General features: G+C 37.1%; 2 protein-coding genes across 2 annotated transcripts; both read right to left on the reverse strand.

Annotated features, from left to right (window-relative positions):
• Positions 1-1,587: 1,587 nt before the first annotated feature.
• cbln12 (cerebellin 12) lies at positions 1,588-4,534 on the reverse strand. Its single transcript, XM_055201555.2, has 4 exons — positions 4,399-4,534; positions 3,004-3,610; positions 2,813-2,932; positions 1,588-2,736 (listed from the first exon to the last, which is right to left on the reverse strand). Exons 2-4 carry the CDS (start codon positions 3,301-3,303, stop codon positions 2,539-2,541), a joined length of 618 nt encoding a protein of 205 aa, XP_055057530.2. The 5' UTR covers positions 3,304-3,610; positions 4,399-4,534; the 3' UTR covers positions 1,588-2,538.
• A 2,421-nt stretch (positions 4,535-6,955) lies between these two features.
• Positions 6,956-10,525, reverse strand: trim110 (tripartite motif containing 110). The gene is given in 8 exon segments (XM_073858111.1): positions 6,956-7,197; positions 7,200-7,299; positions 7,302-7,352; positions 7,729-7,911; positions 9,230-9,252; positions 9,382-9,516; positions 9,519-9,603; positions 10,185-10,525. Coding segments are annotated over 8 exon segments (942 nt in total). The 5' UTR covers positions 10,308-10,525.
• Between the last annotated feature and the right edge of the window lie 2,928 nt (positions 10,526-13,453).

Here is a 13,453-nt window from a genome sequence, read left to right on the forward strand (position 1 = left end):
GGGGCTGTCAGAAGTCAAACATTCCGTTGGCGGAAAAGGTTGTCAATCATTTCGTTGTGCGGAATTACGGGCGGGAGACGTTAATGGGGTATCGGTCGTACGGGTAGTTTGGTTGAGGTTGCACTCAATGCGGCCTACTTGTTATCGGAGGGTTTTGGAGATGCTCGCGTGTTAGAATTAAAATGCCAGTGGATTTATTTCTTTATTATTATTCCTAACATGAAGTTTCGTTTACGTTTATGTTTATCAATTGCATTTTAACACATATTTGCCAATAAATAAAATAAATTATAAAAATCAGCTTTTTTATTAAACCCATTTGTCAAATATAAATGTGTTATTTGATCTGGTTAACGTGTTAAATTGAAAATTGTAGATTAATTATTCATTTTGATTATATGGAAAATATTTATTTTATATTCATAAAAACAATTGAGTGCTCAACATAATTTTTAATACTGTTTCAATTTATTTTTTTAGGGGCAGTTTCCCAGACAGGGATTAGACTAGTCCTAGACTAAAATAAATGTAAGAGCTGTCCAAACTGAAAACAACTTGCCCTGACGTATCTTAAAATGCATCAGTGCCCTTTGTTTTGCCTCAAAATGCACACAAGTAATGTTTTTAGTAAAGCATATTTGTTAAAACTAGTTATATTTCGTCATTAAACTAAGGCCTAGTCCTGGTTTAAGATAATCCCTGTCTGGGAAACCTGCCCTTAATGTTTAAATGTGTTTTAGTGATATTGTTTCATGCATATACTCTCCACACATATATGTAATATTTTGATTTTGTTTGTCATGGTTGCAATTATAAAACATTCAATGAATAATCATGGTTAGTCTCACACACAGTAGTTAACCCAAAATCATAAAAACACCCAAAATTTGATATTGCTGGGTATTATAAAGATGTTACAAAGATAAAAAAATCAATCAATGAAGAAATATCCGCACACAAATATTTTTAACATTATTTTATACCTATCATAAAGACAATTTTTGTATATTTTGGTATAACCTGTTTTCTTAAAGTGGCATGGTATAGATATTTATTCAAATAAATGTTCAGAAACAGGCCGGGTGAATGAATAAAGAATTAACATCATCGATTCTTTGTGTGTGACTCTCTTTCTTCTCCCATTATTTCTTCCCTGCAGTTTGTCCCTCTCCTTTTTTTTCGTAGTCATGCAAGTGTGAATAATTGTGTTTGTATAAGAGTGTCTTTAAACCAATGCTCCGTACTTTATTGGTTGTGACAGCCCGCCCTGCATAATCCATAGGAGTCCAGTGTATACTTGCATGTCTGCTTGCCAAAAGCCCCATCTGCCTTCGCCTGACTGGTGTCACTGTAGTTTGTATCCGTTATCCATTATGCTTATGCTTGTATCTATGATGATTTCTGCTTTATCTTGCCAGCTACGCTGCTGAGAGCTATATTTACAAACAGCTGCTGTTATAGGTAACACAGCAGAGGGAACAGGAAAGAAGAAATCTTCATCAAGGGAGTGAGCATCATCTAATCAGATGTAGACATTCAATCAATAATCAAGTTCAGTCAGAAAACCACATAGTATAAAAAGAAATATTTGTGTTTGGTTAAAAGGGTACATTTAATAAGACGTTTTAATTACAAATACACACACCTAGCTCAACAAGCAGGCAAACATAAGCAAATTTAGATAAGCCACATTTTAAAATGATTACATGTCTTTTCAGTCATTGAACAGTTTTGGGCAAAGTTAAGGAAATGCATCATTTTAAACACTTTTTATTCTTAGGGGCACTTTTACTATGACTTGAGAAATACTAGTTTTCAGAAATACATATTAGCATACAGACCTGATCTAAAAAATTTGATAACAGATATTCAAACAAATGATTGATAATGATAATCTTTACGTAGTCACTTTGATTTGAATAAATATCTCTGTTTTATATCCTCTCACACCTTAAAAAATAAATTAATAGAAGAACAAACACAAGCACTGATTTTGTGGCATCTGTCCTATTTTTAAAGGGCACCTATATGCAAAATCCACCTTTACAAGGTGTTTGGATATAAATGTGTTTTTAAAATAAATCCACACACTCATTTTTAATTCCACATTAAAACAAAGCAGTTTCTAGACATGCCGTTTTGATTTTCTTGTTGATGTGACATCACACTGATAAAGCCCATCCCACAGCAACTGACTGACAGTCCTGCATTATCTTAAGATTGTTTTCACAGGAATCATACCTATTTTAACTGAAAGCACTTGCTGTTTCTTTCGGTAAGGAAGTGAGGAGCAGTGGCTCATTTGCATTTAAAGGTACACACATTAAAACAGCGCATTTTAGAAATAGGGGCATTTTGGACATGCTATAATAAATAATCTGTGATAGAATAAACGACAGACACATTCTGTGCACACCTGAGACTTATATTACATCTTGTAAAAATGGGCATAATAGGTGCCCTTTAATATTCCCCATATTGCAACTTCAAAGCGCATGTAACCCTGTATCCATCTTGTCTCTATCACATCATCATTCTTTACAACGGGAAGACCAGGAAGCCTGAAAAGGTTGAGTACTTCCAGCCTCCCATTAAGTTGCCTCTCTCTAGTTTGAGGTAAGCCTTGTCTCCTCTCTCCATGATCACAAGCCCAGCATTAGTGGCTGCCTCCCGTGTCACATCCTGGTCTCCAGCAAAGGCTGAGATCATTGGCCATCCGTTCAGCATCAAACTCACCTGTGACATGGAAATATTGCGAGTGACTTTGAGCGAATACTATAATTCTGAGAGGCACCACGCCTCGAGTCGTTACCTGTATGGTTTGTCTGTTATATGCCTTCACCACGTGGAAATTAAAACTGTACACCCCTCGTCTCGGAGCGAGGAAGATGCTGCTCTCCTGGTCAAAATGATTACCCACGTTCACCAAGATCTAACAAAAAAGAAACAGTTTAAGGACCGGAAAAGTCAAATGATTTAAAGTCGAAGAGCAAAACTATTTACCTGGTCGAAGTAGATGATCATGGTACGGTTGCTCATGTCTGTGGGTTCATGGTTTGTCTGGCGTGTGGCGGAGAAGGCGACTCGGCCGGTACCCGAACGCACTGACATACCCAATGCATTCCCCGCCGGCTCTGAAGAGGGTGTTGAGTCACACACCACCAAACATTTACCCTCCAGTACTATAGGCTCAGTGTCATTTTGCCCTCGGACCACTACAGGGCCCATCACAATAAACAGACACGCCAATAGCATGGATAGCAAAGCAGATAAACTGCCAAAGTTGGGCAGCATTGTCTTCATTATTCCTTGGTATATCTCAACTAAAATGAGGGGTGGATTTTACGGTCGTCTTCTAACTCCCGAGGAACTGAGGTGTTATAAACTACCATTAAAATGATCAATCTTTTTATGTCTTTAGTATGTTTCTTCTTTTCAACTTCACTTTCTCTTTATCTCAGTCAATCCGTTTTTCCGGCTTGCCGTCCTGTCTGTCACGTTTCTTTTGATGAAGATCTACTCTGTCTGTTATATTGCCCGTAGGGGACCAATGGCAAGGACATTTAGAGGTTTCTCATCAATCCAAAAATAATCCATCATCACAGCCAACCTGTGAAAAGAGAGAAAGACGAGAGAGAGAGAGAGAGAGATATGGTAAGAGGAAGTCCTCCCAGATTTTCACCCAACAGGTATGCTGGTGTAGGGGAGGAGGAAGATGAGCAGTGAAGGATGAAGATCATGAGGTAACAATTTGGATCTCGTTCAGCTGATAGGGAACAGCATCCAGGAGAGAGTGAGAACAAGAGAGAGAAAACAGAACAACTCCACTGAGAGACCATCTGTCTGTAACACGCTTTCACTTCCCTCCTGACGCTCCACAACATGCAGGACTCTCTCTCTCTCTCCTACACACAAACTCCAACCTACTCTCTCTCCTCAGTGTCCTGGCACACTTGAACGGACTGTAATATGCCTCAAAACCAAACATATATCGGAATCTATAATACAGATGTCATTCAATTCAGTAGTCTTCTTGAAGTGGTGACTTCTTACTGCTGAACATTTACATTTAGGCATTTAGCATGCACTTTTATTCAAAGCGATATTTAAAAGTAGGTAAAACAATATAGAGATTCATCTCAGAGTCAAAACTCATTTTCAATAACAACTATTTCTGTTTAGTTTTGGTTTTGCATGTTCTTTGCTTATTTAACAACTTTATGCCTAAAACTTCACCCACTAAACATTTATCCGTCGTCACATTCATTATAACTTATTTCAATTTACAACACTTCCAGTAAAACTTCACAAATGACTTTTCATCCAAGCTTCTACTGTAGAAATAACACAAGATAAAACACATTTCTATATTCTAACCATAAAAAAATAGAAAATCACCTGATTTAGTGGGACGTCCTTCGGGTTCTCGTAAAAGATGTGAAGTATCTTCTGTAGGAGAAATACTCATCCTATCTACTAAAGACACTCCCCTTCCTGCTCCACCACCTTCACCTCTCTCTCTCCAGCCCTCTCTCTCTCTCTCTCTCTCTCATCAATGTAACATCTTTCTTTACCACCACGAAAATGATACATAAAATGGCAATCCATTTCTTTCAGGATATATATGATGTTATTTTAAAAGGTGCATTGTTTAACTTTTAAAAGATCTCTTGACAGAAATGCAATATAACATAACTATATTATCAGTGGTGTATAAAGAGCTTACATCAACTGTATTGTTTTTATTACCTTAGAATACGCCGTTTTAATTTACATACACCGTGAGTTCCCTTAGAAGTCGCTTTCATTTTGCAACAGTATGGATAATGTCACCTTTCTATAGATAGTAACAACATAAACAAGCAGCTTTCGTGGTCAACACGTAACTTCCGGTAAACTCCACTAAGAATAAATAACAAGAAAGTCCTTTTAAAGTAGTTTATTTATATAACAAGCAAAATAAACAACACGTAGATTACCTAGGAAACCAAAACATTTGTTATTTTCGACGAGGTATTTGTTTAAGAGTTCAGTGGTGCGTTTCCCAAAAGCATCGTTAGCCAACGAACATCGTAAGTTCCATCATTACTAACATCGTTCAACGATTTGGTGTTTCCCGAAACCATCGTTCAAACTAACATTCGCAAACTGCATCGCTAACTTGTGTCGTTGGAACTACGGCTCTTCACCTGTCGTTAGAAGCATCGTTTCTTGTTATTATCATATGTAGACTTACGTTGATCATGCTTTTGAACAAAATAAGCAAAAAACATGTAGTACAGTCTATATCCATCATTCTAAATATATTACAATTTTATTTTACGTCTTTAAATTTGTAAACAGAATGAAAGTGCTGGATTTGAAAACTGCGCATGTGCGCAGAACTAAGATCTGGCATTAAATCGATTTGCACAGATTAATTAGTACTTCACCTCTCACGTGACATCATCAACTATGTTGTTAAACCAACATGGTTCAAACGACGAATGTGCGACAAAGTTACTATGCTTTCGGGAAACAGTCGTGACAAGGTAGTTTGTTTCTCCAACGATGCATCGTACTATGGTCGTTCAGCAACCAGTTTCTCAATGTCAAGGATACTTCCTTGGCAGGACTGGTCTTTTCAAGTCACTTCCTTCAGAGGCTAGGCGAGGTTCCTCTTTAGCATTCGGAGAACAAGTAAATGGAACACGCTAGCAAGTGCACGTCAGTAAAAAGGTGTGCTTTCGGCGATGCGCGCATAGGATTGTGGGTTATATAGCGTGTTTTGTCCTTGGCGACCTCCGCAGGGTGCAGCCTTCGGATTGAGAAACAGCCTACTATGTTGTCTCAGACGATGACGTGTTTGTCCTATTGTGGCTACTATAGCTTCTCTATGCACTTCGAAAGGGAGGGGTGAGCTGTGGACTGACATGTTTGTTGCAATTCACAATTTCAACACTAGATGCCGCTAAAAATCTACAGAGTGGACCTTTAAATGAAGTATAGGCCTGTTAAAGGCGGGGTGCATGATTTTTAAAAAACACTTTGGAAAAGGAAGTCGGGTCGAGTACCAAAACACACTTGTAGCCAATTGGCAGTAAGATGAGTGTCTAGGGTTGCGTATGTGTGGGGCGGGTCTATCAAAAGAAGGTCCAGATTTTATTTTATTGGGGTAGGGGTGTGTTTGTTTAGGTAAATTCAAATATCAACATTGGCTTTTAGAGATCATGCACCCTGCCTTTAATAATCACACATGAACCTGTCTGTGAAAACCAAGTTAAAGTTTTTTTTTGTGATTTATTGTTTTCTACATAAAATCATCCTACATAATGAACATTTAAAAAAAATATAACATTGATGTCTTTAATATTGACTAAGTGTCAAAGATTCAAATCAATGTAAAATGAATGACTGAGATGCTCCTCGTCCAATTATAGATTATTAACTTTAACCCCTTAAAGTTCTAATGTACCATGAGAGGAACACTGCATTATTTGACAGAAAACTTCAAATACAAGAACTCAAAAACAAAAAGCTAAACATGTCACATATTTTTAAAAGCTGAGATTTTTGTGATTTGAATGATATAAACCCTTTTAAGATACAATCGACACAACAAGTACAATAAGTATCCATTTTAGGCTGTTGTTTAGCCTTTTTCAGGAACTCTAAGGGGTTTTAACCTGGATTTCACAGACAGGGTCATATGTAAGCTAAGATAATAACAGGTATACAGCATACTAGTAGCTAAAATGACTTTGTGACATGGAAAACTTAATTCAGACATTGCTTAAATTGAAAAAAGACAGTCAAAAGAAAAACAAATATAAAAATGTTCACAATTAAAACAGCAAAAACTGCACAATAATGGATGAATGCTTGTGTATTTGAAAAGGTGTTACATGATTACAAAAGCTGTCAGCTCTGTTTGTCTCGCATGAGAATATGTATTAGATGACACCTGCACACATGATTATGTTAAGCCCAGTGACAAATCACTTTTTGTCCGAGGAAAACATACTTCACTACTGTCCACCTCTGCTTTCTGTCTCTGTGGCTGTTCACTAAAATAAATTTCAATAGCAAAGTCATTTCCTGTCTCTACCAACGAATAAGTGCAGTCATATTTTCTTAAGACTGGTTCTGGTTTTCGGCCAAAGCCCAGCCAGATGGGTTGGGCAAAGGTGATACTGAACCTGTGCTGGGGGAGCAGGCGGATGATGGTCCCACCTCGGAGAAAGTGATAGAGCCTGAATCATAGTCCACCGATACCGGCAGGTGCTTGCGAGACATTTTTTGTGGAGATGCAGATTTTCTTACGGTTTATACCAAGCTGCCAGTTTCCGATCATGCTGCTGTGCAAGACTCCAAATTATTCCGAAAATTAATGGATTGATCAAAAGTCAATCAATTTGCTAAACTTCCACAGAAATTAAAAACAGGACAGAATGGACATCTGACATGATACAGTATGCTTTGATATTTTTCCTGCTGAATAAAACAATAGAAACATCATGAAAATTATAATGGATTTAATGGTTATAACGGGAGTTGTTTTGGTTTTGATGGAAACTGTGGGCCTCTGCTGGTGATGTATTGGTTTCTGGAGCATATCTGGCAGAGGGGAAACAACAAAACAGAATTTAATCCTAAATTGAATTTATTTCCAGCAGGGAAACACAATAAAAGTTTAACAGTCTACACTACATATAGCTAGACTATTGTGTACAAAGTGTTAGGATCACACTGTACCTTGTTGCAGCCAAATGCATCCCCTCCTTCCAGTGAAGTCACAGCTATATCCCAGAAACCCTCCAGCTCCCAGTAATGGGTTCCTGAAGAAAATCTTTGACACGAGACCACCTGAGACCAATGATCGAAACGGTCAAGATGCTCGGGGACAGACAAACGGTGTTTGACTCTCGTAGGTCATCTGAAACTCTTAGTAGACGATTAGTGTTTGTCCATGGTTAATGAGCTGCCTACTAAAAAAAATCAAGCATGGGGAACCTGTCATTATGAGTTGGGCCACTAGATGGCACTACTGGACAAGACACAATATAGCAGTTATGGCCGTTTCTCAATCGGGAGGATGCAGCCTCTGGAGATCGCATCTGTATGCTGCATACGTCTTATTTCAGAATATTAACAAGTGTAATTTATAAAGTTTATTATTATTACTAGTTAATCATAAATTTTTGTAACATGCTTATGACTTGCGAATGTAATGCTTAGTTAACCTAAAGAAACCAGGCTTGATGACGTATGCAGCCTGCATATGCGACCTCCGGAGGCTGCAGCCTTCCAATGTGAAACGGCCATCGAATACAGTGAACCAATGGTAACCAGTAAAGCAAAATGTTTGGGGCATATATGTATTGTACAGTATTTCAAGGATGTATAACCTAAAAATAACAATTAGGAAACGTTCTTTATAAAGTAAGTTGTTACAAAAACCTCCCATAACTCACTGTTATTTGGTTCCGCAAAATAACCAAATGGGAACCAAATGCTAACGTAAGGACAATGTAAGTAGGGCACGAAAGAGACCTACTTGTATTTAAATCTAGTAAATATTTAAATATCAAAATTTATTGTGTCACCAAGAACCAATTTGTGATCAAGTCTCTGTCTTCTGAGATTTGGAGCATCAAAGTTGGATTTTAATCATTTATAACTTAGTCAATGATATCAAGGTTATGTTCTTTACATTCCCATGCAAAAATAAATAAATATTTTAAAATATACCAAAAAGCAAAAAAAGTATGTGCGCTGAAGTAGAAATATATTTAAAAAAATATATATATTTTGGAATATATTTTAAAAATACATATTTTAAAGCATTTATATTCATGTTGCATTGGAAGAAAAACTTAGTTTAAAAGATGAAAAGTCAATATATTTTCCACTGCAAAAAGATACTTATAATTTTATATTATACATACTTATTTTATACTTACAAACATTTCATACATTTTGGCCAGGATTTTTTTTTTTTTTTTGCTGTATGGGTTGTAAAATTACAAATGTATTTGTTGGTCCTAAAATACATTTTGAAATATATGTTAATATATGAAAGGTGGTTAAAACTAAATAGAGTTCTGCCATCATCCTGAAAAGCATGATAGAGAGAAAACAACAGTAAAACTATAAACATGCTTGCTTTATCTTTTGTACATACAAACGAACATATAACTGCACTCACAAATTATAACTATGTTGCCATGTTTACTGACAGCAGACTTACTGTGAATCGTTTGACTGGAACGCCTGTGAAAAATAAACTACGATAAACAACAGTAGCAGAAATGTATTTGTAAACAAACAGATGATGATAGTCAAGTATTTTCACAGAAATGTGGTCCATGCCCATGCCACTGCATGATAAAGTATATCAACATATCCAGATTAACAAGAAGGGGTCGCTCTCCTCAAGGAGGAAGCGTTGAATGTTTTCAGTCTGGTTGAGGTCTTCTCTCATCCTGTTGCAATCTTCTTGCAGTCTCTCTAATACCAGCTGTCTCTCCTGCTCGGGATGTTTGTCACAGCTGACACCAATCTGCACACCTGTGCCTGCAGGGCTGAGCCCATTTGTAACACATCACTCATAGAGGAGTCCTGCTAAAAACACACAATATCAAATGGACACACAGTATATTTAATTATGTCGTCATATATTAGAAATAAGAATAAATGTAAAATGTAACATCTTGGGCATTTTGGACTCAAATTTGATTTGCCCATATGCACCACACGACATGTAAAATCATGTAAAGTACATTTGTGACCCTGGTACACAACACCACTCATATAAGTAGCACTGGTATATTTGTAGCGATATAGCCAATACATTGTATGGGTCAAAATTATTGATTTTTTCCCCCCAAATTTAAAGATCATGTTCCATGAAAATATATAATATGTATTTGTACATTTCTACCGTAAATATTTAAAAACTTTATTTATCATTAGCAATATGTTTTGCTTAGGACTTAACTTGGACAATTTTAAAGTTAATTTTCTCAATATTTAGGACCCTCAGATTCCAGATTTTCAGTTGTATCTCGGCAAAATGTCCTATCCTAACAAACCATACATCAATAGAAGCCTATTTATTCAGCTTTCATATGATGAGTACATCTCAATTTCCAAAAATTGACCCTTAAAACTGGTTTTGTGGTCCAGGGTCACATATGAAAAACCAAAGTAGTTTGAACTTACTATGATGCTTTGACAATCTGATATTCTTGAAGCATCTGCTCTCCTTGCATTAATTTCTCCTCTGCTCTTTTGAAATGGCTCTGTAATGTGACCTGTAAAATCATTTAAAGGGGTCATATAATGAGATTTCTTTAAAGATGTAAAATAAGTCTTTGGTGTCCCTAGAGTGCGTACGTGAAGTTTTAGCTCAAAATACCCCACAGATAATTTATTATATCATGTTAAAATTGCCACTCTGTAGGCCTGAGCAAAAATGTGCAATTTTTGGGTGTGTCGTTTAAAATGCAAATGAGCTGATGAAATGCAAACATGGATCACAAGGATGGTGGATTGTTTAATTTGAACCTCAATTGTGCTGTTAATCATTTTCTCTCTCTCTCTCGGCACTAAACGGCAGTGGCATAGAAGGAAAGTGCAGATTAAGGGGTGGCATTATTGTAATAAGACTCGCTACTTACATCACAAAACAGGCAAAATCTGAATTATCTATTTTTTCACATGCTTTCAAAGAATGGTTTATAGAATAGAAGCTCTGGGGACCCAATTATGGCACTTGAATCAAGTCAGATTTTCACACTATGACCCCTTTAAAGAGCACCTATTTCATTGCTAAAAACAATGTTATTTTTGTTTCGCCGCCTTGTGAAGGAAAATGTGGAATCAGGCTTATTTTTTTTAGCAGCAAAGAAAAGTAAAAAAGTAAAGGGTGCAAGAATACGAGTGCCTGCGGCAGCTGGTTTATCCTTCACTGACTGACCTCTTAACACAGAAAACTGTTAAGCCATCATGTGACCTGATCTTTACTTAAAGAATCTGACAGGTGATGAAACAGAAGCAACTACTTTACCTGGTGGCTGCAATTACATAGTAAATTACACAATGCTAAGTAAAGTAAATAAGTTGGGTGTAAGAAAAAGATTGCTGAAGAGACATTATTGCACATACACTGTAAAAAATTTCTGTAGAAATTACAGTATTACTGGGTATTACTGGCAACTAGCTGCCAGTAACTTACTGTAGATTTTACATTTATGTTATTTACTGGCAACATTTTGTTCAAAGTTAAATGAACATGAAACATTTTTAGACTTTATCTTCTACAGTAAGTTACTGGCAACCAGCTGCAAAATTACAGCAAATTTTTTACAGTGTATATAAGCTTTTTACAGGCAAGTATTTGAAAACTATGTGATCCTGCTCTCATAAAAAATGCAATAAACACAAGTCCTCACTTTTAAAAATATCTCTAACAGTTTTGCATAGATAATATGAACAATTCAGCAGTTGTTATATCAATTACATTTAATCAGCATTGGACAGATATAGGCTAATTCAGGGTAGGCCTGGACCACAAAACCAGTCATAAGCATAGCAAACAATACATTGTATGGGTCAAAATTATCAATTTTTCTTTTATGCCCAAAACATTAGGATATTACGTAAATAGATATTTTGTACATTTTCTACCATAAATATATCAAACATTATTTTTGTGAGAGGATGCAGTTGCTCATGACTGCATTTGGAGAACGATTTCATTGCTAAAAACAACGTTATTTTGGGTATTTGGTATAATACAATGCGTTTGCATGGTTTATGGTTAACTAAAACACATTATTTTCCACATACTGTACATTTTTGTAGCTCCAGATATCCCTCTCTTCCTAAAACGCTCTGATTTTGTACAAAACTTATCGATCTGAAAAGCGCTGTGTCGCTTATTGGCCAGCTAATCTGTACGTTGTGATTGGCCTACACATAGATATTAAAGGTGCTCTAAGCGAATTCACTCGTTTTTTTTTTTACATACAGCAAACATCTCCTCACTATCTGCTTGCTACCTGACCGCTGATTAAACTGTAAAAAACGCGATCTCTGTATACAGCCCAGGCTCCACAAACTGCGATAAAAACACAGTGGCCAAACCTACCACCACGAAACATAACAAAGGGTTCCAGCTAATAAACGACATGAAGGATTTGGGGGTGGGGGTTGGACGCGTTCATGAAAGCACAGAAGGGAGAGGAGGGGGAGGAGTTAGCTATGCTCCGTTTGTTTGAAAACAGTTAAAACTAGATATGTTATGGCGGAATCTCTAACGTTATCAACTGGCGGCCAGCTTACCACAGGGCGATCGCTCACTCATAGCATTGTGTTTTAATGGTACATGTACTTTTAAATGACATTAACTTGCATAATATTCTACCGATTTTCAAATAGTTTGGTTTCTTAAAAACGATATTCATAATTCTGGATGCTTTAACATGTTTCATGAATTTTTTTAGTATAAGTATGCAGTGTCATAGGTACATCTCTGACGTTTATAACAAACCAAACCTTTTGAAAATCGGCAGAAAATTTCGCAAGTTATGGTCTTTTAAAAATACATATACAATTAAAACACAATGCTACGACTGAGACGAGTGAGCGATCACCCTGTGGTAAGATGGCCGCCAAATGCGGACTTTCCACTCAATTGGCCAGCAGCGCAGGTGAGACATCTAGCCTTTATACATATCTATGGGCCTGAATACCTCTGACGTCAGCCAGAAATGTGACGCTCCTTACCATGTTTGAAAAATTTGGTCACAATGCAATGCTAACAGAAGTTAACTTACAGGCTGTGAGTCTGAAGCGGGAGGAATTATGATACTGTCAAGCCGTTTCTCAATGTCAAGGATACTTCCTTGGCAGGACTAGTCCTTACAAGTCACTTCCTTCAGAGGCTAGGCGAGGCTCCTTTTAAGCATTTGGAGAACACGTTAAATGGAACAGGCTAGCAAGTGCACGTCATTACGTCATTGCGTGATTGAAAGGTGTGCTTTCGGTGCTGCACGCATAGGATTGTGGGTGATTTCAGCGCGTGAAGAGCGCGAAGGATACAAATTTGCATCCTTTCCTGTATATGGGATATTTCTCGAACAAAGGACTCAGTCCTTGGCTGAAATTTCGAGGATCCTCGACATTGGAACAGTCCTTCGACGGACGTCGATGACGTAGGATCCTCGAAATTCTAGCTTCCGAGGATCCTTCCTTGACATTGAGAAACGGCTTTTGTCTTGTCCAAGTCAACAGGTCCAGGAAGTAAACTGTTGCCTACAATCTGTGTGTTTGTTGTAGTCCAAGAAAAAAGATTTACGGTGGAGACGATTTTTGGGGTACCTTTTGCATATTGATAACATGCAGCCTACTAATACACACTAACACACCAAAGGAAATGTAAAACCGTGAATCGGATGATAGGTGCTCT

The sequence above is a fragment of the Misgurnus anguillicaudatus genome, chromosome 2 (assembly GCF_027580225.2).
Source record: "Misgurnus anguillicaudatus chromosome 2, ASM2758022v2, whole genome shotgun sequence".
NCBI classification, from domain to species: Eukaryota; Metazoa; Chordata; class Actinopteri; order Cypriniformes; family Cobitidae; genus Misgurnus; species Misgurnus anguillicaudatus.

Bases quoted from the DNA above. Each gene is read 5' to 3' on its own strand.
- cbln12 (XM_055201555.2), bottom strand. From the start codon at position 3,303: ATGAAGACAATGCTGCCCAACTTTGGCAGTTTATCTGCTTTGCTATCC. The intron at 2,933-3,003 runs GTAAATAGTTTT...CTTTTTTGTTAG, and splicing joins TGATCATCTACTTCGACCAG to ATCTTGGTGAACGTGGGTAA. The intron at 2,737-2,812 runs GTAACGACTCGA...TCCATGTCACAG, and splicing joins ATAACAGACAAACCATACAG to GTGAGTTTGATGCTGAACGG.